The sequence below is a fragment of the Callithrix jacchus genome, chromosome 11 (assembly GCF_049354715.1).
Source record: "Callithrix jacchus isolate 240 chromosome 11, calJac240_pri, whole genome shotgun sequence".
Classification (NCBI taxonomy): Eukaryota; Metazoa; Chordata; class Mammalia; order Primates; family Cebidae; genus Callithrix; species Callithrix jacchus.
Window position 1 is genome coordinate 36816737 of NC_133512.1, and position 26521 is coordinate 36843257.

Here is a 26521-nt window from a genome sequence, read left to right on the forward strand (position 1 = left end):
CTACGTCAGTATGTCAAACGCTGGACCATTCTGAGTGCCTGCAGACAATGTCCCCAGAAGAGAAAGAAGAAAACTCAATTTATTTTTAATTATTATTTTGGCAGAATCACTTCTTCAAACAAAATGTTAGGAAATGCTTCAACAAACACACAACTTCTGTGGCTGAAGCAGGAGTGCCACAGGCTGTTTGGTTGGCAATTCTGAGCTACTATGTGAGACCACTATGCCTCTAGAAAGCATACAAGAGAGACCCCCATCATTCCCTGTGTTAGTTATAAGCTTCCACATGATAGCTTTTTTCCCCCAATATTTGATACCCATCAAGCTCATTCCAAGTTTAGTAGATTGACTCAAGACATTCTCACTCTTCACCTCTCACCTCCAAAGTCTCAAGTGTCCACTTTCCGAACTAATCTTTAAGGCCTATTTCAAGTCCTATCTCTACCAGAAAAAGCCTTTCTTGTTTACTCCCCACTAACCTCACTGACTTCTGATCTCTCACACTTGTTTTCCATACCTCAAAACCCAGTACTTAAGTATAAACTCTCATATGTAGTTGCAGCTGCCATATAATGGTTTCATGTATGGAAGTCTTTCTCCTGAACACAAACATCATTTTAAGACAGGTTAAGTTAGTACCTTCAGAACCTAACAAGGGCTAAGTAGAGAGCAGACATTTAGTTCTTACTCTATCGAAATACACCGCTCTTTTCTTTTCAAGACACTCTGTTGCCCAGGCTGAAGTGCAGTGGCATGATCCCAGCTCACTGCAACCTTCAACTTCCAGGCTCAAGCAACTCTCCCACCTCAGACTCCCAGGGTAGCTGGGACTACAGGCACGCACCACTATGCCCAGCTAATTTTTGTATTTTTAGTAGTGATGGGTTTCACCATGTTTCCCAGGCTGGTCTCAAACTCCTGAGCTGAAGTGATCCAACTGCCTCAGTCTCCCAAAGTGCAGGGATTATGGGTATGAACCACCATTCCCAGCTACACCACTTCTTTTCTACTTGGAAATACACCATACGCCTCACCTCACCCTTGCTTGCACTTCACCAAAGCTTTCTGATTACTCTATACAAATTGCTCATTTACCTCTGACGTGTAACTCAAGCTAATATCCATACCTAAAATAGCTCATTCTCCCACTTTACTACTTCACATTCTTCTAGTGGGTGTCACTACATACAGATGTTGCTGGGTTACCACCTCCTGCCTAGTTTTCTTTACAATATGCAAAGCCTTTTCATATGTATTATCTTATCTAATCTTTGAGACTCTAAGAGGTAAAGAAGGTAGGAAACTAATATCACTATTTTGCAAATGAAAAATGAATGGAACTACAATTATGAAGTTTGCCCAGATGGTACAGCTAATGGGGGGGGGGGGGCGAGGCAGAAAGTACCCAAACAAACAAAAATGTGAGTTTTAATTCTTAGTGTGCTATATGACGCCTCTATGTACATGTGATCTGCACCAATAATAAACCTACTATGTGAACCATTACCTCTGATCAAGCACAGATATTTCCAATCTCCTTAACTTTATTATCATCCCTGAGGAAAGGAGAAGCTTCATATATTTGAATTATCACTTTCTGTATTCAAAAGATTCTTGAGTCTTAAACATTTTACATACATATAGATACATTTTTAAGAGACAGGGTCTCTCTCTCTCACCCAGGCTGGAGTGCAGTGACTGTCATAGCATACTATAACCTTGAACAGAACTCTTTGAGTTCAAGCAATCCTTCAGCCTCAGCCACCTGAGTAGCTGGGACTACAAGCATGGACCACCACACCCAGCTAATTCTTTTCTTTTTCCTTTTTTGTGTAGAGACACAGTATCACTGTGTTGCCCAGGTTGGTCTCAAGCTCCTGGGCTCATGGGATCCTCCTCCCTCAGCCTTGCAAAGTGCTGAGATTATAGGTATGAGCCACTGCGATTACAGGCATGAGCCACTGCGTATGACCTCAAACATTTTCAAAAAACACCTCTGTACCAGATTATTTTGAGCCAAAAAGAAAGTGACTACTACAGGGCAGAAGGAAAGAAAGAAAAGACAGACGGAAAGAAAGATAGACGAAAGAAAGAAAGAAAGAAAGAAAGAAAGAAAGAAAGAAAGAAAGAAAGAAAGAAAGAAAGAAAGAGAAAGAAAAAAAGAAAGAAGGAAAGAGGGGAGAGGGGAGAGGGGAGGTAGGGAAGGAGAAGGGAGAAGAGAAAGGGGAAGGAAAGGAAAGAGGATGTGAGGGTAGGAGAGAATGAGAAATTACTCAATGAATACAATGTAAATTACTGAAGTGATGGATACACTAAAAGCCCTGCCTTCACCACTATAAAACATAGCAATGTAACAAAATTGTACTTGTACCCTATAAATTTATAAAACAAAAACATAAGCATAAATACCTTAAAAATAAAAAAGGCATACTGGATTTGCTTACTCCGTAGGGAAAATTGGCAAATTTAATGCTGCCAGTGCTTCCCAGAATTTGGGCTCTTTTAGGATCCTAGATTTTCCAATTGTTCTCTAATTCCACTTAAGAAAAGGCAATCGCATTGTTCACACTAAAGTGACAGTACCAGAAACACAACTATGGTTAAAGAGCTAGAGTAGTCCCCCCTTATCAGAGGGGGGAAGTATGTTCCAAGACCCCTACTGGATCACTGAAACCGTGGACCGAACCTTATATATATTGTTTTTTCATACATATAAACCTATGATAAAGTTTAGTTGATAAATTACACAAAGTATAAGATTAACTACTTCTCTTTGGCATATATTTGGCTTATCTTAGACATATCCGAACTGCCGGCATTACTACATTTGCACTTTGAGGCCATAAATATATCAAATAAAAATACTTGAACACACTGTGCTACCACAGCAATTAAGAAGGCTACGAAGTGACTCGTTAGTAGCATATTCAGAGTGTATAACTCGATAAAGAGAAACTTCCCATTCACCTTAGACAGACTGGGATTTCATCACAATACTCAGAAAGGTGTGCAATTTAAAACTTATAAATTCTTTCTTTCTAGAATATACCATTTAATATTTTTGGACCACGGTTGACTGCAGGTAAGCGAAACCAAAGATAAGAGGAGGCTACTATACTGAGATAAAATATCGCTAACTGCAAATTCAGTGTCAGAACTAAAGCACATTTTAAAAATACTATTTTGGTATTCACCAAATAAAAGAGCAAATGACATAGAAAACAGCACCTAAGCACACAGTAAATTTAAGAACAATGAACAGAAACATATTAATTTATGAATTAAAGTGCTGCATTTATTGCTTAATAAAATTCACCCTAATTATACAGCCTCCATAAGAAAAACAGTAAATATCACCCTCAATCTCTCTCACAAAAATCCCTAAATACCTAACCATGTAAGTTTAACACTTACAGAGCACTTTGACCATGTGTTGGATGGGAGTACCCAGAACAAACTAAAATATATACTTTAATTTCATAGATCTTAAATTTTAGAATTAGAAGAAGAAAACTCAGAGTTTATAGTTTAACCCAACTTTCTATACAGTACAAGAAATTCTTCTGCAGTCTATAGTATCTTTGACAGATGAACATCCAATCTTTAATGATCACTACCTACTGAAACAAACCATTCCATTGTTGCATAATTCTAGTCTGTCTGTGTGTGTGTACGTATACATATTCTATGTTTTTCCAGGGCCAAACAAAATAATAGAACTATGTCAGTTAAAAAAAAAAAACCCTCATATATCTAAAGACAACTGTCACAATTTCTTGTTTTCTTTTAAAGAAAGAACTCAGTTCTTTGATTATTGCTACTATGAAATGTTTCCCACATTTCTGATTCTGGGAATCCTTCTTGATATGTTTGCAAGTTTGTCAATGCCCCATTTAAAATGTGTCACCCAGTACGGCACACAATATTGCAGAAGTGTTTGATGAGAACAAGGCACAGAAGGAGCTTTATTGTATTCTCAGTTCATATTAAGCCAATAAATCCCAAATCATTTTCACAAGTCCTTCTGCCAAACCAGGTTTTTTATCTTGTAGGTATATAATTCCCTCTAACATTTTTTTTTTTCTCTTTTTGAGACAGAGTCTCACTCTGTCGCCAGGTTGGAGTGCAGTGGCGCAATCTTGGCTTGCTGCAACCTCCATCTCCCGAGTTCAGGTAATCTCCTGCCTCAGCCTCCCGAGTAGCTGGGACTACAGGCTCATGCCACCATGCCTAGCTAATTTTTTTGTAGATTTAATAACCATATTGGCCAGGATGGTCGCAATCTCTTGACCTCGTGATCCATCTGGCCTTGGTGTCTCGAAGTGCTGGGATTACAGGCCTGAGCCACAATGCCTGGCCAATACCCTCCATCTTAAGTAGAGGATCTTACCTGTTATACATATACCTTACTAATTCTGGCCCACCATTTCAGCCTATTAAGATCACTCTGAATCTCAATTCTATCATATTAACACCACCTCCCAGCTTTGTCTCAATATGAATTTAGTAAATATGGCCGTCCTTCAAGCTGGTATTTGAAAAAACAATGTCAAACAGTACTACATCAAAATTAGTTCTATTTTGCAATAGTGTGAGACTGCTTACAGAGGTGAATAACCACTTACCACTTTTCATATAATTGTGCAACCTGCTATGAGCATTCAAAGAGACCAGGACTATCAATACTAAAATCAAGATATATTATGTTGACATTATTTCCTTTGCATACGCATCTGGAAACCCTAAAGAAAGAAGATATGAACCTAGTTTCTTAGTGAACCCATACTGGCTCACAGTGACTCCTGAGTTCTTTTTTAAAGTGTTCAAGAGCCAACTATTCAATAGTTCATTCAAGGACTTTGCTAAGAATGGTTATCAAGCTCATTTGTCTGAAGTTCAGGATGTTTTAAAGAATTTAGGTGTTATTCATGCTAAATTTTCTGGTACTTTTTACCATGCAGTATAAATTTTAAGTTATTGATACTACCCTGAAACTGAATCTGAAAGTTCCTTCTGACCTTAGGATAACTTCCAAAAAGCCAACCCAGAAACGCAGCAGAAAGACAACTGAAGCACAAGTCAAGATTCTAGCCCTCACTTTATCATAAAATGTAAGAGGGTCATTTGACCTCTCTGGGCTTCAATTTCTTCATTTCTAAAATAGGGCTAAGGAAAGAGGGTGGAAGAAAGAGGCTCAGTTATTTTTAAGTTACTTTAGTAACTACAATTTCATTAAGCCTTCATCTTACCACATAAATAAGCCATTTGTGGTTCAACAGGTTTCCTTTGCCACAATTTGCTCACTCACTAGGTAGCAAAATTACAAGCATTATGAACATCCAAACTTAACTCAAACCCACATGAGAAGAGTATAGAAGAGCACACATATGTGTACAGTCTGATATTAGGCCAGGTCCCCCTGTTACTGTCAATCCTTACTGTGTCACCACCAAGCACTTAATGTAGCAATGCAGAACCTCTGACCCACATTTCTTCAGAGAGTAAAAACACAAAATGCCTTTATAAATAGACTTTAGCAGCATTATCAAAAGGTTATAACTGTTGAGCCATAATCTCCAAGATCCTTTCCACCTACAATTCCATCATTTTGTAAGGGTATGTTATTTCTACAGGATATACACATAGCACCATTCCCTATCTTCCTTCTTGATCAAGCAAATTTAAAGCTGTGAGTGCTTTCATGTCTGCCCCAATATACCTCGTGATCTACCCACCTCAGCCTCCCAAAAGTGCTGGAATTACAGGCATGAGCCACCACGCCCAGCATATTCTTAATCTGCTTCCATGCCTGCCCCAATATTCCTTAAGTACTACTTATTATATGTTCTCTGATTCAGAATATGAAAAGCAGGTGATTAAAACTCTGTTTTCAGCCAGTCATGGTGCCTCATGCCTGCAATCCCAGCATTTTGGGAGGCTGAGGTGGGGAGATCACCTGATGTCAGGAGTTTGAGACCAGCCTGGCCAACATGGCAAAACCCCATCTCTTGTAAAAATATAAAAATTAGCCAGACACAGGCCTGGCGCAGTGGCTCACGCCTGTAATCCCAACACTTTGGGAGGCTAAGGCAGGCAGATCACCTGAGGTCAGGAGTTCAAGACCAGCCTGACCAACATGGAGAAACCCGTCTCTACTAAAAATATACAATCAGTCTGGCATGGTAGCACACGCCTGTAATCCCAGCTACAGGAAAATTGCTTGAACCTGGAAGGTGGAGGTTGTGGAGAGCCGAGATTGTGCCATTGCACTCCAGCCTGGGCAACAAAAGTGAAACTCCATCTCAAAAAAAAAAAAAAAAATTAGCTAGGCGTGGTGGCATGTGCCTGTAGTCCCTTCTCTTTGGAGGCTGAGGCCGGAGAATCGCTTGAACCCAGGAGGCGTAGTGGGCATGAGTAGATATCCTGCCACTGCACTCCAACCTGGGTGACAGAAGAGACTTCGTTTCCAATGCAAACAAACAAACAAACAAAATACTTTATTTTCCTTTGTTACTCTATCCTGAAATCCCTCTTAAAAAAAAAAAAATGCTGGGCCGGGCATAGTGGCTCATGCCTATAATCCCAGTACTTTGGGAAGCTGAGGCAGGTGGATCACAAGGTCAAGAGTTCAAGATGAGCTTGGCCAACATGGTGAAACCCCATCTCTACTAAAAATCAAAAATTAGCCAGGCGTAGTGCATGCCTATAGTCCCAGCTACTTGAGAGGCTGAGGCAGGAGAATCACTTGAAACCAGAAGGCAGAGGTTGCAGTGAGCCTAGAACATGTCACTCCAGCCTAAGCAACAAGAGTAAAACTCCGTCTCAAAAACAAAATGCCTTTTTAAAAATTAATGTGGTTCTACACTGAGAACTTTTCATCTTCCATGAAAAAAATCATTTAATAGTTAAAGCCAGCTTGGTAGTTCAGAGCCTGAGTCATTCAAATTGTGTACAAGATTTAAGTTTCTAATAGTGAATTCCAATCTATAATAAAAAGTATAAAGATTTTAAATAAGTTAGATTACTGGAGTAAATCTGACTCCTCTGAAAAAAGAGTAACCAAACACGGGAGTACATGAGTATGTATACATACAGCTACCCATGAAGGAAATCCAAATTAATAAAACATATATGGCCAAGGAAAACCATATTTGTATTAAACCTCAAGCCAATTTTCCACCTTTAATAGCTCTGGAAAACAAGGTCACTGTAAGAGGTTAATTCTACTGAATAAAATTCAGTTTTAAAATTAAATATAAATTTTAATTATTTTCTTTGGTACTAATAATGAAGAACTGGTCCTTCCACTTCTAGTTTCATACTATATCCCCAGGTTTCATATTTTAATTCCCTGGAGAAGTAAAAAAAAAATCAGGTAAGAAAGTCATGTTCTTCAAGGGTCAGCAGTATCTTATCACCAAGTCTGAACTTCCTCTGTGGGAGAACCAGCATAAAATTGTTAATTTCCACTAAAATTGACTGAGAAATATTCATTCATCAATCAAAAGGCCTACAGTATGATCTCCGTTGCTACATATGATGATTACTGCCAAAAATAAGGCATACTGTGGGCCACTGCAAGTTAATTACAGATTTAGCTATCCATAGTTCCTACAAGCTCCAAATTCTTTAAGAAAACGTAACACCTGAAATTCACTTTATTTAGGGCTCTTTGACTATTAGAAGACATTGTGAAAACAGGCAGTTCATTCTCCTCACTTAGTTAAAATAAAGGAACTTAAGCCAGAAGTACAATTAGTTGTCTTTGAGCTTAAATTAAGGTTTTTGCTTTTCCTCTGAAATCAAACTCAGCATGTTCTCTCTTACAAGTGAGAACTAAAAAAAAAAAAGGATTACACATGGACATACAGGTGGAATACACACACTGGGGACTACAAAAGGTGGGGGACTGGGTGAGGGTTGAAAAATGACCTATTGGGTACAATGTTCACTAGTTGGGTGATGGGTACACTAAAATCTCACCACTATGCGATACATCCATGTAACACAACTGCACTAGTAATCCCTTATCTATTTTTTTTTTAAGTAAAAATTTTTAAAGTCAAATTCGGAATCCCAATAAGGAAACAAACATATGCAGAGCATATACACATATTTGGTTCCTACTACAATTCTAACTAATGCTCAGCATGGAGTCAGGATTTACAGCTGAGACCAAAGCACAGAAACACATGATGCTGAATATACTATTAACGGAAGAGGATCCCCCTAGGTTGTTGCTAATATTCTCATTTCATAAAACTAAGTACCAAGCTCCCCAGCTTCAAGTACTGGTTTTATTAGATTTACCTTGCATGATTTTACTTTTTTCAAATCTCCTTCTATACTTAAATGAAACCATCCAAATCACGTAAATCCTTTAAGTGAAAAAATTATCCCTGAAAATGAAGGAATAACCACACCTACTGGCAGGGTTCAGCATACAGTAGCCATCTCAATACACACTTGTGGAATAAAAACTAAAGTTTTCAGCTGAGGGTTGGAAATCGATTAAGAAAAAAAAAAAACCTAAGAAGTTGTACTTGCCACCAAAATCTATTCTGAGGCACAAATGAACTAGCTCAATACCCGCCTGCTTCCATATTCTGTCTTCTGATTCACTGCTGATGACTAGACACTTGATTCTCAAACCTGAGTGAGTTTGTCTGAGAAAGGGTCTCCATCTGTCACCCAGGTGGAAGTGCAGTGAGGCAGCACTTCACTCACTGCAGCTTGCATCCCCCGGGCATAAGCGATCCTCCTACTTCAGCCTCCCAAGAAGCTGGGGCCGCAGGTGTACCACGACATTCAGCTAATTAAAAAAAATTTTTTTGGAGAGATTGTTGCCCAGGCTGGTCTTGAACTAGTGGGCTCAAGCAATCCTTCCACCGTGGCCTCCCAAAGTGTTGGGATTATAGGATGAGCCACCACACCCAGCCGCTTCAGTGAGCTTTAGAATTATCTGGAAAGTATGCTGAAAGGCAAATTCCTCATCCCCCACAAATCAAAACTTACAGTACCAGAAGCTGGATCCTGTGTTTATAATCAACCATTCAAGTTAATCTAAGTTTGGGTGGCCAAAATATTTGTTTACCCTCACAATGGCTAAGGGAAAACCTCTGGATTGCAACAGATACCAACTAGAGAGCAGAAGAATTGATTACTTCTAACCTAAATTATAAATTACTCCGTTCTCTTAATTAATCACAATTCACTAATGCTTAATAAGATGAAATGGAAGTGAAATAGCTTCTGCTTTTACAATGCAAACTGTCATTCAACCCACCAAAAACACTTTTCTGAAATACTACAATTATTGTCAAAGTTTTCAGCAAAGGAGTAGAAACAAAGCAAGTTAAGGACTGTAAACCAGAGAAACACTTATATAATTACACTGTAACAGTTTTAGGGGAAAAATACCACACTCAAAACACTAAATTACTGCGCTTGCCAATAAAGAACCCACTAGCCACATGTGGCTACTTCAATTAAAATTAAATAAAATTTAAAATTCAGTTGCTCAGATGCCCCAGCCATACCTAACGCTTAGGAGCCACATGTAGCCTGCAGCTAACATTTTAGATAGGACACACAAACATTTCTAACATCACAGAGCGTTCCCAGCTGGATGGCGCTGGTCTAGAAGTAGTGGGTATCTACATAAAAACTATAATCTCAGTTCTCCTGAATCAGAAAGTTTTACCAGGCAATTTACAATTACACATATACGTCTACTTGAGGTATTAACCATAAAATAAGAACCCTAGCATATTTTTTTGACAATTTATTTCAAAAAAGGTCATTCAAAAGCGATAAACTTAATTGATCTCAGAATATCAAAATAGAAATATTTAATTGACAAGGTCTGAAAGTATCAAAGGCACTAAACACAACGAGGTTTTCATCAAATCAGAATCAATGAAAAGGGTTTAATTACTAGAAAACAAAAGTTATTAGGGACAAGACTGGTCCAAAAAAGATTAAACTGCTTGCCAAGTACTTCAGAAGCATCTATTTGTACGCATAACAAATAACAACTACTTTTAAAATTGGTTTAAAAATAACTTTACCACAATTAATTCAAATTAGTAAATTCTGTCAACATTTTTCATTGCTTTCCACAAATCTTACGTTAAACATCTACAAATCACACAATGACCATAAGATTTAATTAAATATAATTCTATAAATGAAGGATTATAAATTCAAATGCTGGTATTAGCTTAAAAGTAGACATAAAATTTAACCAAACAATTCACAACATAAAACTATCTCTCAACTGCATCAATATCTAGTCCAGTGTAATAAAACACAAAAGTATGGGTCACAAGATACTGAAGCTTGAGAAATAACTTCCATTAAAAAAAAGTTAGCCTTATTATACCACAGAATTAAAAGTTTAACAGATTCACAGTTACATATACCAATTCAGTTTAACACTACTTTCCCTTAAAGAAGAGATAAATATTATTTTGACTAGGGTTCTTTCTGAAAAGTTCGAACGTACTGAAATAAGACCACTAAATTACAGAAGGCAATTATGATTCTAATCAGAAAGCTCTGTCTCAAAAAATAATACTTTTTTTTAAAACTGTCTAACAAATTTAACACATAAAACCTAACATCATAAAATCTACAAAAGTGAACATGTCACACTGATTACTACAGAGCTATGTTTGTTACTATAATATTCCTGTTTCTGGTTCCTTATGATTATGTGTTTACTTCAAAGGCTATGTCAAACCTAAGAATTAGCAAAGAAAAGCAATGATTGTTATGAAAATGATTTAAAAAGTACTTAAAAAGACATAACTTACCTGCAACACTAGTGATTGTAACGGGAACTCCCTGCACTTGAACACCTGCAGCACCCAGGTTGGCAACGCTCACTGTCTGAAGGTTAGGCACTGATGCAAGCTGGGCAGTATTCAAAGTTATTGGGGCACCAGCAACAGCCACAGGAGCAATCTGAGCAAGGGTTGTGCCACCACTTGAAGACACTGGGGTGATGGTTAATTGTTGGGATAACCCAGCATTCTGTACTTGCAAATTTGAAAGACTCTGAATATTCTGAACCTGTACAGTCTGCCAACTGATTTGCCCTGAAGGTGTTAAAGTTGGAGCCCTGATAAGCACCTGAGTCGGATTTACTGCTTGAAGTTGAACATTCTGCAAAGGCTGCTGCTGGATGGTCTGAATTGTCTGCCCTGACTGGAGTTGAAATGACTGTGGTGGAATCGCCTGAATGATCTGTTGTTGAGGCTGTTGGATCTGGATCTGCTGTAAGATAGGTTGGCCTACAATTTGCACCTGCTGAAGAGAATTTGATTGATCCTGTGCATTCTGCATTCCATTAGGCTGTAGCTGACTGGAGCTCTGGGCTTCAGACTCAGTAGCAGCAGGTGTTTGAGATTCTTCAATGGTGCGTTCAGAACTACTGGCTGACGTGCTTGCATACTGGCCTGCATCTGCTGAGCTCACTAATGTGTCACTGCTTGTCAGAGATGTTGAAGCAGTGGTTGTGCAGGTAGTGGAGGAGGAGGGAGATTCCGGCATAGTACTGGCAGAAGTAGTGGTATTAGTGGGTGTGGAAACTAACTGATTCCCATTGGAAGTCCCACTATCAGCAGTAGTAGCAGGCTGGCCAACCTGCCCAGTCCCTCCTCCAGCAGCCACGTTGTTTATCACTGGCAAAGCTAAAGTCACACCTCCAATGTTAATTGGTAGGGTGGTTACAACTTGAGCCTGAGTACCAGGAAGAGTCTGTAACTGAAGTGGTATTGAAACACCAGGTCTAATTTGGACTGGAACTGTCTGATTTGCCAGGTTTTGAGCAAGAATATTCCCAGAAGCTGTCCTGTTAGCAGCTGTGAGTATAGCTTGATTATTACCTGCAGAAATGAGCTGAATTTGACCCTGCAAATCCTGTAGAGATGAACTACTAGTTGGATTGATTTGAATTTGTTGACCTTCCACTGTCTGAAGTTGTGGAATCACTTGGTACTGTACACTACCACTTGGATTTTGTACTTGTATGACTTGAAATTGACCAGGGGTGGAAGAATTACCTGATTTAGTTTTTGTAGGAGATGCACTCCCGTTATTACTGCTGGAAGAACTAGATGAACTAGAAGCTGGTTGAGAAACGTTATTTTCTTTTGAAGCAGGAGGAGTGGAGGCAACAAGTTGCCAAGCGTTTCCAGCAAGTTGCGTTGTTACCAGTTCTAGCTGTTGTGGTTGATTCTGAAGCTGCACCAATCCTTGGCTTGGATCTATAATAATTTGTTGTTGTCCAGTTGCTTGATTTTCACCAGGAGTCCCTATTTTGCTGCAAGTAGCTGCCAGTAAAGCCAGAGGAGAGGGCTGAGAGTCCTACCCAAAATAGGGCGGTGAAGCAGAAGGGGGAAAAAAAAGTGGGTGGATTTAGTGGAGGCCAGTAGTTGCCAGGGGGTTACTTATTTATTTTGACAACTCTACATAACAGAACTTAGGAAGCAGTAGAAATCAAAAAGAAATACGAACAAAAGTAGGTAAGAACTATATGAATAAGGAAGCAGGTCCTATAATATCAAGTTTAAATAAAAGGAAATTTCTTTAAAACTTTGTAAAGTGTTTTGTTCCTAAACTCAAAATGCCCTTGGGAACACACACACCGTTTTCTTATAGTCTGAATTCCTGAGGTAATTTTAAACAGCGTTATACCCTCAAAGAGGTGAAATCTTGATGAAATTACAATTTAAGTTCCTCACTCTCAGAAAGATGCTTTGATGGACAAACATTTTTATTCTGTTCTTTACTTCTGGGCATTTAAAGGGCATAACTCCCTCTCTTTCCTGATGTGTCGTTAAGAATTTTTTTTTATTTGTTTGCTTTTACCTGGGAGCCTGAGGTTTTGGGTTTTTTATTGTTATTCTCTGGCTCAGAGGTTTTCCCTCCTTCTGTAGCCATCGCCGCTGCCGCTGCCGCCTCCTCCTCCTCCTCCTTCTTCTGATCTGCAACAAACCCCCCAACCACACACACACACACACACACACACACACACACACGACAACAGGTTATTAGGATTATTATTATTCGTCTTCTCCCTCTCCTCTTCTCCCCCCTCCCCCCGAACATTAATCTCCATAAACCCGAGATCCACGCACACCGGCAGGGGGTGGGGGAGAAGGAGGAAAGGGAGGAGGGGGTATCACAAAACGTGGTTTGAAACCCGACCCATCGGCTCCAGAGCAACACCCAGAAGGAGGTTGTTCTCTCTCAGACATTAAGACAAAACACAACCCTCCTTCCCTCCCCCTGATTCCCTCCCGCCCTCTCCTCCTCCCCTTAAAGCATCTCAGCGGCCCCGGGGGAGGGGGGAGAACCGAGCAGGGTCTGGGGAGGGAGGGAGAGAGGGAGGCGGCGAAGGAGACCGAGGGGGGTGGAGAATACGTACCGCTCATCCCGCATTAACAGGACAAACCCTCAGACGGAGACACTGGGATAGAGGTGGGTGGGGGTGGGGGCGAGGCGGGAGGAGAGGCCGGTCCCGCCCGCCCGCGGTGGCTCGGAGGAGGCTGTAGCTGGCACAGGCTCTGCCTCTTTTTCCACGAATGGCCGCCGCTGGGCTGTGGCGTAGCAGCTCCTCTCTCCGCCCGAGCCCGGCTGACTCGCCCTTGATTGACAGCGGCGGCGCTCGGCGCGGGCGGCGGCGCGGGTCGGGGGCGGGGCCAGGGCGGCGCGAGCCCTGCCGACTCCCCACCCCCCTCGGCCTCTCTCCGCCGGAGCCTCCGACTCTCCACCCCTTCCCCCAGCGGATTGGCCGCCGACCTGCCGGGGGCCGGGGCGTTGGGGCCGCCTCCTCTCCACCCCCTTTCTCAGGGTTATTCTTTTAGCAGCTCTTCTCCTCCTCTGTGGCTCCTCTGCCGCTCTTTCCTCGGCGTTCTAACTCAAGAGCGCTGCCAGTAGGCCCTCCATACAGCCAAACTTGTTGTCTCAGGATATCCCGCCCCCTACTCATTTCCCAGCGCCCTCCACTCAAAAACCCGCTCCAGCATCTCTCCAATTGCCACTAAAGAAAAATGTAGGGCCTTCGCTCCGGCAAGCGAGAGGGGCGGACGTGGGCGCGCGCGGACCACCGACAGCTCGGTGCGCCTTGTGAACTGTCCGCTGCCCCCGCGCAGGGAGCATGGCTTTCCTGAGGCGCATCCGGACGCGGGCGCCCTTTTTCCCTGGCTCGGTCTCCATTGGCTGAGCCCCCGGTGACGCGCGCTGAGTGGTGGTGGGGGGGGGGGAGGGGGAAGGGAGGGGCGGGGGAATGTCGCAAAGGCTGTCGGCACTCGTAGTTTCCGGCGGCCGCGGCGGCTTCGAGGCACCGCCTCTCTCCCGCCCCCGACCGAGGCCTGGTTGCCGGGCGGAAAGCTGCCCGAGGGGGCGGTGGCGGCAAGGCGTGGCCGGGGCCGAGTGGGAGTTGAACTGAGTGAGGAGGAGGGGGAATGGGTGTTGTTTGCCTGGGCCTATCCGCCGCGCGGGGCTGCCCAAACCACCTCTGCCACCGCCTCCTCGGCTCCAAGCCGCTCCCCGCGGGGCGAGCTCACACCGGGAGCGCTCGGCGATTGAGCGGGCGGCGGCGTGGGGAGGCGGGGTTTGCTGTCCTCGGGGTTTGAATGAACCCGGCTTCTTGAAGTTGCGCCCTCGCCTTGCCTTTCTTTGCTCACCTTCCTCTCAGGCCCCCCGCTTTTAGTCCGAGGCCTATTTTCTCACGGAGAAGGATCTTCCATTTTTATTTGTTGTCTCTCTGACTGGCAGCTGGTGCAGAGCAGTGACCCGCCTTCTAGGGTTGCATCTTGCCGAAAAGCCTAAGTGGTTGGCCGAGTTCTCAGCCTTACGGATCTCACAAGAGTCTCCGGGCAAAGAAAAGCCCAGCTCCATATGGGTCAGCCCCGCTCATGGTTTAGTATAAGCGTATGGGCAAGTGCAATTTACATCTGGCTGCACAAAGCATTTTATTGTCAAATTCACTTGAGCAGTCTCCTGCCCCAGCTTTCCTCCAAAGTCCTGAAGTCTGGATGATGCCATGGAACATAATCAGCGCCTGATTAAGTGTACCAAAGGTGAAAGTAACCCTACATGTAAATATTGACCTTGGGAACAAGGCATGCTCACCCACCCAGGCTCAAAGCCATTCTCTCTCTTAACATGGGTTCCACAGTCAGCCTTGGGCATTATTGTCTCCTGCCTGAGACCTGACATGCTACAAGGGTGAGGAGGTCCCAGATCCTGAACTTCTCTGGCATTTCCTTTGCTTGTTAAAGTAATTGCAAAATCAGATGGTGACAAAGCCATGCAGCAAGACAAAGCAATTCGAATAATTACATAGTATTGTCTACCCCATCTTATAAAATGAGCCAGAGATCCCTGAACAACATGCTTTTCCCCCATCGGGTACTATATAGAAAGCTCAAAAGTGCTTTTTGCATTTACATATATACTGCCTATCCTCAGGTCCCCCCCTCCCCTTAGTTCACTATGATAAATGAAAGAAGACATTTTTCAGTCTTACGAATTGGGGCTTTCCTTTTCTTTTTCTTTTAGAAAACCTGCTTCTGAGAGGCAATGTCACTGTCTCTGAACCACAGGTTAAAAATAATGCTTTGGGAGGCTGAGGCGAGCGGATCACAAGGTCAGGAGTTCAAGACCATTCTGGCCATCATAGTGAAACCCCATTTCTACTAAAAATACAAAAAATTGGTTGGGTGTGGTAGTGTGCGCCAGGAATCCCAGCTACTCGGGAGGCTGGGGCAGGAGAATCGCTTGAACGTGGGAGACGGAGGTTGCAGTGAGCCGAGATCACACCACTGCACTCCAACCTGGGTGACAGTGCAAGACTCGGTCTTAAAAATAAATAAATAAATAAATAAACTTAGCCATCAGTATGAATCTACAAAGCCCTAAGTATTCTGCACCCTGTAGATAAGTAGCAATACTGGTATCCAAGAAACATAAGTCCTGCTTTTTATGGTGAACCAAAGTCTTCTAGTCCCTGGCTGTTACTGACTGTATGTGTTCTCTGCCCCCTTCCCCATTCATGTGTTGAAATTCTAGACGGGGCGTGGCTCACGCCTGTAATTCCAGCTCTTTGAGAGGCCGATGCCGGTGGATCACTTGAGCCCAGCAGTTCCAGACCAGTTTGGGCGACATGGTGAAACCCAGGCTCAGCAAAAATTAGCCGGCGTGGTGGCGCTAGCCTGAAGTCCCAGCTTCTTGTGAGGCTGAGGCAGGAAAATCGCTTGAGCCCAGGAGGCGGAGGTTGCAGTGGGCCAAGATGGCGCCACTGCACTCCAGCCTGGGCAGGGAAGGAGGGAGTAAGGGAGGGAAGTAAAGAAGGAAGGGAAGGAAGGAAAATTCTACCCCCTAGTGTGATGGTATTAGAAACTAGAAGGTAAGGTCTTTGGGAGATAATTAGGATTAAATATGGAGCCCTCATGAATGAGATTAGCGACCTTAGAAGAATCAGGAGAGAGCTTGCTTCTCCTCCCTGTGCTGTCTTCCATTTGAAGATAACAACCAAAAGTCCTCCGTGTGATACCCGGTGAAAAGCCAGTTTTGCTAGGGAGGTAGTATTGACAAAGAACCTCTCCTTTGACTAAACTTGAGTCAGGTTCCTCTAAGCCCTCTTTCTGACTAGGTCCTGACCCGGAACTCTGTCCTTAGTTTAGTGGCTCTGTCCATTTAGTCCAGTTTTAGCAAGAATCCTGCTGGGTCAGTTGGGCAAAAATGCCTCACCCTTAGTATTTGGCCATACTTGTTATCTAATCAAATTCCTTATCCCCTGTTATCAATATTTTAGCACCCTGGCCTGCCTTCAGCAATAATCCCATTAAATTGGTTTAGCCAGAATCCTTCGTTATTCGAAAATTTTCCCTTAGTAATCCTGCTCCTTAGCTTAGATCACTAGTTGTCTTTGTATTCATAGTTGAGCCCAATCTGTCACTACCATTACAAGATTCCATTGGATAGTGTCTCCTTGAATAAAGTCTTTATTGCTGTCTTTAACAAGTATCATGCATTATTTTTTTTCTTCAACAATGTAAATATAAATTCAACAAAATTCTCAGCCTCAAGCCTGCAAGGGTGATCTTTTCCTTGAGGAAGCAGTGATCTAAAAACATTCGTTTCTACACTCATTATTGCCTAAAAAACAGTGACTTTCAAACTTTTAAAAAATTATGAACCACAGAAATAATTATGTTTTACACAATGGCTGACCCAGCGTGTACTTTTATAAAATGTATGACCCCAGGCCAGGCGCGGTGGTTCACTCCTGTAATTCCAGCACTTTGGGAGGCCAAGGTAGGCAAATCACTTGAGGTCAGTTCAGCACCAGCCTGGGGGAATCACTTGAGATCAGGAGTTCAAGACCAGCTTGGCCAACATGGTGAAATCCCATCTCTACCAAAAATACCAAAATTTGCCAGGTATGGTGGTGAGTGCCTGTAGTCCCAGCTACTTGGGAGGCTGAGGCAGGAGAATCACTTGAACCTGGGAGGCAGGGGCTGCAATCAGTCGAGGCTACAGTGAGCTGAGTTGGTGCCATTGCACTCCACCCTGGGCAACAGAACAAGATCCTGTCTCAAAAAAAAAAAAGTATGACCCACAGGAATAAGTATATTTTATATTATGGCCCAGTGTGTACACATACATAGGAAAGCAGTATTTGCATGTGAAATATTTAACAACATTGAGCCTTGACCACTCAGCTCACTTTCATAAAGCTCAAATAGTGACCTAGAGATAGAAGTCCTCTGCCACAAACTATCCTTGTAGTTGTGGAGTTGAAAGATCCAGAGGGTGGTGGAATAATGAGGGGACTTTGCAAGGAGGGGATTTCAACACTCGTTGACACCTGAATGGATGTGACAGAAGGAACTCCATAGGTTACTTAGTATTTCAGAAGAAACTTGGGCCAAACATGGCATAAATGAGAAAAAGGACCATATTTGAGTGTCTCTTTTAGGAAGCTACTTTTTAAACAACTGTTAAGCTGCTTTCTTTTTTTTTTTTCTTTTTCTTTTTTCCTACCACCCTCCAAAAATTACACAAATTATTTTGTATTTGGGAGGCATATAGGAAAAGATTTGGAGAGACTATAAACCAGGGAATAGTCAAAGCTTAACATCCACCTTTCCTCAAAAGTGTATTAACTAAGAGTATAGCCAACCAGAAATTAGACACAGGGCTCAGTGAACATATTTCACTTAGAACAAATAGCCTCATTAGTACATCTGTACCATGCATAGTCGTAACCATAATAAAGCCCTGGTAGAACATAAAATTACATTAAAAGTAAATTCCTTAACCAACAATAATTGTTTTCAGGAAGCAGAGAAAGTTTAAGTGTAATGTAACTGGGATATTCATATATGTATATATACATACATAACTGACACCAGCAAGTGGATCAAGATAAAACGGCAGAGTTCCGTGTTTGGTAGACAAGCAGATGGCCTTGCTATTCCTCACGTGCACGCATTTAGCTCTCCCATAGTCTGGACAACTTCAGAGAAGATTTAACTCACAATTTTTAAATGTGTGAAGTTTATTACTTCAGCCCAGTTACATGTATAGTTAAAACACATTAGAACACAATAGCTATTGGCAATTATTAGAACATAGCATATACAACTGTTCAATATTTTATATCGATCTATATGTGCAAAGGAGTATAATATGGCTTATTATTATAGCCATAAAATAAAAGATATTTGGTCAATGTAGAAGTTAAGACATAGATGAATTAAATTTCCTAAGGTTATATGTGAACTTGGTGATTGCCAAGTCCAGTGGCTCATTCCTACAATCCCAACAGTTTGAGAGTATGAGGTGCGAGGATTACTTGAGCTCAGGAGTTCAAGAAGCTGGGTGTGGTGGCATACACCTGTTGTCACACCTACTGAGGAGGCTGAGGTGGGAGGATCACTTGGGCCTGGGAGGTTAAGGCTGCAGTGAGCTGTGACGGTGCCACTGCACTTCAGTATGGGTGACATAGCAAGACCCTGTCTCAAAAATAGATAAAAAAATAAAGTTGATGATTAAACATCATGAAAATATAGAGCAAAAATGCCCAGTGTATTTGCAATTGCAACTTTCAAAAATATGCAATTCTTGATATTCAATTTATTATTTTTTCATTAATAAACTAATCTTTCATTGGATATAACTATTCGGATTTATATTCTGGTCTGCTGCTTATTAAAAGTGTTGCCTTTGGCAAGTGACTTCAACCCCTCTGAGCCTCATTCCTTCATCTAAAAAACAGTGAAGCTGATAGTATTACCATCTCATGAGGTTGTTTCAGGAATTGAATGAGATTAAAATTTTAGAATACTCTCTGATAAACTCTCCTTAAATGTTGGCTGTCATTTTAATCATTATTATTAATGTTATTACTAATTATGCTAGTTTCCACAAGCCATACACAGAGGTGTATGAGTGAAAAGCCTCTCCATTCTATCTACCTCTATTCCAAACACTGAATTCATCAATGCTAACTGATAGTATATCCTTTCTCACTTTTCTCTAGTTTACACAAATCATATATGTGTGTTTATGAGATTTTTAACATGAAATTGCACACACACATGCATACACAACATATATATGCAAATTTGGGTTTTTTACCTTAATATATTATGGCCATCTCACCAGGATAAAAAATATATAAATTGGCCGCGCATGGTGGCCCACGCCTGTAATCCCAGCACTTTGGGAGGCTGAAGCAGGCAGATCACAAGATCAGGAGTTTGAGACCAGCATGGCGATACCCCATCTCTACTATAAATACAAAAAAAATTAGCCGGGTGTGGTGGTGCACACCTGTAATCCCAGCTACTTGGGAGGCTGAGGCAGGAGAATTGCTTGAACCTGGGAGGCAGAGGTTGCAGTAAGCCAAGATCATGCCACTGCACCCCAGCCTGGTGACAGAGCAAGACTCCGTCTCAAAAAAAAAAAAAAAAAAAAAAATATATATATATATATATATGCATATACATATATTAAAAAATTAAAATTACTATTTTAATGCAATATGCTGCTCTATAATATAAACATTTTATTCAATCAAAATACCTGGATTGATAGCCAGTGTTGTCACCCTACCATAAATTGTAATAAACTATAAATTGTAGTACATTTAGTTACACTAGTACTTGCAAAAAATAGTCTTTTATGTTGGTCCTTTTATTTTATTTTTATTTTTATTTATTTATTTTTTTTGAGATGGAGTCTTGCTCAGTCACCAGGCTGGAGCGCAGTGGCGCAATCTCGGCTCACTGCAACCTCTGCCGCCTGGGCTGAAGCGATTCTTCCGCCTCAGCCTTCCGAGTGGCTGGGACTACAGGCGCGTACCACCACACACGGCTAATTTTTGTATTTTTAGTACAGACGGGTTTCATCATGGCCAGGATGGTCTCCATCTCTTGACCTCGTGATCCGCCCACCTCGGCCTCCCAAAGTGTTGGGATTACAGGCGTGAGCCACCACACCCGGCCGGTCCTTTTATTTTATTAGAAAAGTTTGCAAAAGTGGAACTGCTGTCACAGAGTGGAATTTACTGTAATATTACTAGATGAAAGAGTTATTTTATTTCCTATAGTTACCCAGTAAGTGTGAAAATACTCAATTTCCTATAGTTTTACCAGCATAGATTATTCCTAACCTCATAAATTACTGCAACTCTGATGAGTGAAGAACGTGTTTACCTGACTGCTAAAAGGGCTGAGTATCTTTGCCTTTGCTTACTGGCCATGTACAGTTCCCACTGCAGCAAACTGTCTGTTCATATTCTTGACTCTTTCATTTTCTATAGTATTATTTGTATTTCTCTTACCCATTTTTAGGAGCTAAACGCGTTTTGTAAGATTAAGCCTTTGCTTGTCATATGTATTGCTAATATATTTTTCTTAATTTATTAACTTTTATCTTTTGCCATATATTTTGTATAATGTACTTTGAACCCTATTTTAGAAAGGTTATTCTTAACCTAAATGAATGCTTTTCATAGTTTATTAAAACATGTTTATATACCTAGGGATACGGTATCTTCTGTATGATTTAGGCAGACTCCACTCTAATAGGAGTGGACAATTATTTTCTGCTCCCTTCACCTCCTACCCCTCCACCACAATCCTGCCCCTCCCCTGACATAAGCTCATAAGTCCTAAATACCTAGAAGAATGCCTGGCTCATGGTAAGCATTTGATACATATTTATTGAGTCAATGAATTTTAAAATGTTAGTAGAACTACATAAATAAAATAAAATAACCCCCTCACAGCAAAATGACAGCAATTATTCTTTTTATCAGATTTGGGGAAAAAAATGGAATGGTCTGAATTAAAACATAAACTATGAAATTTGATAAGAAGGGGGCTAGAGGAACATATCCAGGGGAAGCACTCCCAATATTATTAATAGTTGTTCTTCCTAGTAGCTGCAGGCATTGATTTTTAATGATGGTTATGTATTCTCTTAACTATCCAAGGGCCGCCAGTAATAATAACATTGCGATTCTATTTCTTGATTTACTTTCACTGAAAACATTTTTCTTCTCAAAAGAACTTGAGTAATAAAATAGTAAAATACAAATTGAAATAGAAAATCAGTTCCATTGAAGAAGAGAAAACAAATATAACAAGTAGTGTCAATGTATATGTTTCATCTGAGCTTTAATTTTGACCCTGAGCTTCCTAGCAGCCACAGCGAATAGAGAAAGTTGGTAGGTTGTGAAATTTCATATCAGAAAGAAAAAAAGTGCCAGTTTTTCAGAGATAGCAAAGTACTTCCTAGCTCCAAAGACTGATAGCTATTTCCTAAATGTCACTTGAAGGTTAGGGCTATGAATTTGAGATTTGGGGCATTTAAAATGCTTGGAAGGGGGCACATTTTCTTAGGATCTCCTGAGGGTGTGTCACAGGCAAAAAAAAAGTTATTTAAAAAAAATGCTGGGGGGGCATGGTGGCTCACACCTGTAATCCAAGCACTTTGGAGGCCAAAGCGGGTGGATCACCTGAGGTCGGGAGTTCAAGACCAGCCTGACCAACATGGTGAAACCCCGTTTTATAAAAATAATAAATAAATAAATAAATGCTTGGAATAATTAATTGTATTAAAATTAGGAAAGTATCTTGAGCTAATTAATTATTTAACTACCTACATGGAATTATTTTAAAATTTTTTGTGCTTATTTTGAGATTAATAGAGCATTAATCAAATAGTGGGTAAAAAATTATTATATTCAAATACTTACAGACTTAAAAATTGACCAATAAGGTGTGAAATTTGGGCTTGAAGGCCTGAGGAACAAAACTATGACTTTAATAAATTGAATATTAATTTAAAAACCAAGGGTCTGTAAGTTTGTTATTCTAAACTGTTCAAAAGTCTCCCTTGGATCAATCATACCCCAAACCTCAGCATCATGCAATATTACCCATGTAACCAACCTGCACATGTAACCCCCTGAATCTAAAATAAAAGTTGAAATTATTTAAAAACAAAAAAGAAGACAAAAGTTGTCCTTGGACATTTATGGAATTTATACCAACACTCTTAAAATAACTAAATGAATCAACTGGAAGCTAGATATTTAAGAATTTCTGCCACTGCCAGAGATTTTACTCTTGAGATTTTAGTTTAATTCTTCTTTCTAATAACAAGAACAGTTATATACTAAGGCTACTCTGTTTTTTAATAGCACAGATTCTTAGTTTAAGTACAGTAGTCGAACAAGGCTCAGGGGAACAAATATCAAGTTCATCTACGAATGAATTCAAGTTTAAAAATAAGGTATAAAGAAGACGAGAAGTATTCATTTTTTTTTTAAGATGGGGTTTCACCATATTGGTCAGGCTGGTCTTGAACTCTCAACCTCAGGTGATCCGCCCACCTTGGCCTCCAAAGTGCTTGGATTACAGGTGTGAGCCACCACGACCAGCTGGGAAGTATTCATTTTAAACTACTCAGGATTGTTTTTTGGTTTGTCAAGCCACCACCCTTTAAGCCTACCCACATTCTTGTGGGACCATGAAAATACAAATTTATTTATTGAGAATATCAATAATAGAGTTCATGAAGCTTGGCTAATAGCCATTTCAAAGTGAATGAGGTCATGTAGGGTGAAACTTAGCTGACTTCAGAACCAGGCAAGCAAGGGCAACCATCTCAGTTCTCAAGTGAGTTACTTAACCTGTCTGAGTTTCCTCATTAGTATGTAAAAATCTTCATAATAATTTCTACCATATAGAGTTATTAAGAAGATGAAATAAGGTAATCTCGATGGCAGGTACTTAATTTGGATTTCTTTCCTTCAGATTTACACTGTTTATGTTATTTTTCTTGAAAATTAAACCTTGATTTTGTTATTCCCCTAGTTCTAAATGTAGTGAGCAATCCAACTGGTGAAAAGTGTTTTCCATGAGCAAATAATAGCTTCTGGGGACATCAGCCTCAGTGGGCTTCAGGGTCTATATGCATTTTAGTTTTTTGGATTTTTTTTGAGACAGAGTTTTGCTTTTGTTTCCCAGGCTGGAGTGCAGTGGCACATTCTCTGCTCACCGCAACCTCCGCCTCCGGAGCTCAAGTGATTCTCCTGCCTCAGCCTCCTGAGTAGCTGGGATTACAGGCATGCACCCCCATGCCTGGCTAATTTTGTATTTTTAGTAGAGATGGGGTTTCTCCATGTTGGTCAGGCTGGTCTGGAACTCGTGACCTCAGATGATCCACCTGACTCAGCCTCCCAAAGTGCTGGAATTACAGGCATGAGCCACCATATCTGGCCACATTTTGGCTTTTCAAAAGCAATTTACTATAAAGCTTACAGAAAGCAGTTCACTTAAAATTTAATGTAGGAAGGTGGGGAAGTCTTCTTTTATCTCCAAAAGAATCTGAACTCTGAAGTTTACTAACTTCTAGACCTAAAAGACTTGAGTTTGTTTAACAAAAGGAAAAGCTTTAGGGAGAGGAGAGGGGCTCTTTAAGGTAATGGAGAAGAGAAGTGGGAGGAGACTAACGGCTGGGATGCAGGGGAGGGAGTGTGGCAAGCAGAACAGTAAGGCTGAAAACTGCAGGGCACACATGGCTTGGCTTCCCTCCAAAGGGGACGATCACCTGAGTATGGCTTGTGCACTCAAGGAAGATGATTCACAAGTTGGGGTACTTCTCCATCTCTACACACCAGGGAAGATGACAAGTTTCTAGACAAAAACAGATGGAATATTGGGGAGGAAAAAAACAGAAGGCAAAATGTTGAGAGAAATCCATGTAGAAAGGGATATAAACGGCAAATGTGACCAAAAAAAAAAAACAAAACACTTATTATCCTGTTCAATGAGCTCCGCCCACAGAGATATTTTTTCTAAAGGTTGTAAGTCGTTTAAGAAAATCTGAGTTAAAGTATGACCATGAAAGGCATAATGCCTGTCAAGTGTTACAGACACAGTGGTGTTCTGTGCGAGGGCAGTTGTAGGTATGCTGTCTTCCCAGAGAATGTGTCTGGAATATTCCTAGAGCTTTCTTGTTAAGTCCTGCAAAATCCTTGGTCAAATTCTGACAGATCATGAGAATGTGAACATCATAACCAAAAGAAAAGTAGGAGGCATTTCTCCAGACTATGAAGGCTGGGTGGAAACAAAATCAGGGTGCCATGTAATTGAGCAAATTGCAACAGTGAGTCAAATATAATATCAATAATACATTTCACATTTCCATAGTGATGAATGCAAAGTCTTCAACAAGTTAGTATAGCAGTAGAGTTGCTTTGTTCTCTGTCAGTCAAGCCAAATCTGGAATTTTTTTAAGGACATCAATAACTGGAAGAAAAGATGGGCCAGGATGGCAAGAGATAAGAATGAATGGTTCTAAGGATGGAGGATATCAGAGAGGGTACTGTAACAGTCTTCAAATATTTCAGACCTATTCATAAAGAGGAATTAGGTTTACTTTAGGTACAGCAGACCCTTGAATAACGCTGTTTCATTCAACATTGTTTTATTATAACATTGATAAGAAAAAGAAATGAATTCCCAGCAAGGCCACCCTGTGTGGAGTTTGCACATGCTCCCCATGTTTGTATGGGTTTTCTGTAGTCCTCTGCTTTTCCTCCCACATCCCAAAGTTGTGCCCATTAGGAGAATCACCACATCTACATGGTCTTGGTGTGAGTGTGGGCATGTGTGTGAGTGCACCCTATCACAAGATAGCATCCTGTCCAGGGTTAGTTTCCACGTTGGCTCTGAGCTTTGGGGATAAGCTCCAATCACCTTTGACCCTGAACTGAAATAAACAATAAACAATTAAATAGTTTTATTAATTTTTTTCAATGTATATATATAGCTCAGATTGATTTCAATGTTTCATATTAGAAGTGTCTGATCTGCTCTGTCATCCAGGCTGGAGTGCAGTGGTGCAATCATGGCTCATTGTAGACTGCAACTCCAGGGTTCAGGTGATCCCCCAGCCCCAGCCTCTCAAAGTACTGGAATGACAGGTGTGAGCCACCATGCCTGGCCTGTTTGGGACCTTTTTTAAGTTTGGTGATGTTTTTGTGACCAGAAGAAATCTGCCACAGAAGCTTAACCCTTGTTTATATGCATTAGCCTATGGTAAAATTGGTTTGTTGTTTCTCTTGAAGCCACAGTTTCCAAGAACCTATTGATGTTAAGTAAGGACTTACTGTAGTTTCAGAGGACTGAAAAAGATCAATAAATGGATATTGGCAGGAGGGAGATTTTGGCACAATACAAAAAGACCTTCTGGGTTGGAGAGATGTTGGTAAAGGATAAATAATTTAAATAAAGAAATCCTGAGGAATTAAAATGATCTGAAATGAAACAAACTCCTTGGGGCAGTGAGCTCATCTGAATCAGATGTGTTGAAACACAGGCTGAACTATGACTTATTGGGAATGTTGTAAAAGAGGATTTATGCATCTGACAGCAGCAGGAGCAAACCCAAATTCTGTGGAGACTAAAGTTTTTAAGCTTGGGGAGCACTTTTTAAGAACAGAAGACACAAAATTATGAATAAAAATAGACACAGAGGCTTGGAAGTCACTGTTACAAGTGAATGGTCCTCAAAACTTAAGCTCCAGTAGCTTTGCAGTAAATTCATAACAAGGAAGTCAGTGGATATCAAACAATTGTGCGATTTAAATTCTTTCTAAATAATGAATAATTCTTAATTTTAAAATAATTATCCTGTTACCTCTGAGACAGCATGGAGGGAGTAGAAAGAGAAAGGAAATGAAGTAAGACACACCTAGGTTTCTATCCTGCCTCAGCCAGGTAACCTTGGGAAAACTACTTGATCTCTTTGAGCCTCGATGCCTGTAACTATAAAATTCAAGTGAGTGATGATGTCTATCTTAAAATATTTGAGGGGAAAAATTAAATAAAATTGTGCATGTAGAGCATTGATATATAGAAGTTGTGCAATTAATGACAGCTAAATTGAAGGATTAATAAGGTTTGGGTAGTCACAAGGATAA

General features: G+C 40.8%; 1 protein-coding gene and 1 long non-coding RNA gene across 4 annotated transcripts in view; one reads left to right on the forward strand and one right to left on the reverse strand.

Annotated features, from left to right (window-relative positions):
* Positions 1 to 13651, reverse strand: part of SP4 (Sp4 transcription factor) — a 98311-nt gene extending 84660 nt beyond the window's left edge. The window contains exons 1-3 of one of the 2 annotated variants that reach the window (XM_017975264.4): positions 13436 to 13651; positions 12877 to 12987; positions 10818 to 12372 (exon numbers count right to left, since the gene is read on the reverse strand). In XM_017975264.4, coding sequence (XP_017830753.1) covers positions 10818 to 12372; positions 12877 to 12948 — 1627 coding nt within the window. In that variant the 5' untranslated portion in view covers positions 12949 to 12987; positions 13436 to 13651. Of the gene's footprint in view, positions 1 to 10817; positions 12373 to 12876; positions 12993 to 13435 lie in introns of both variants that reach the window. The other variant, XM_002751505.6, reaches the window with a different exon arrangement.
* A 669-nt stretch (positions 13652 to 14320) lies between these two features.
* LOC118143859 (uncharacterized) lies at positions 14321 to 17054 on the forward strand. Of its 2 annotated transcripts, XR_004728353.3 has the most exons (4): positions 14321 to 14458; positions 14788 to 15092; positions 15574 to 15661; positions 16084 to 17051. It is a non-coding gene; the product is annotated as an uncharacterized LOC118143859 (long non-coding RNA). The 2 variants fall into 2 exon arrangements; XR_004728352.3 differs by having other exon boundaries at positions 14321 to 15092; positions 16084 to 17054.
* The last annotated feature ends 9467 nt before the right edge of the window (positions 17055 to 26521 follow it).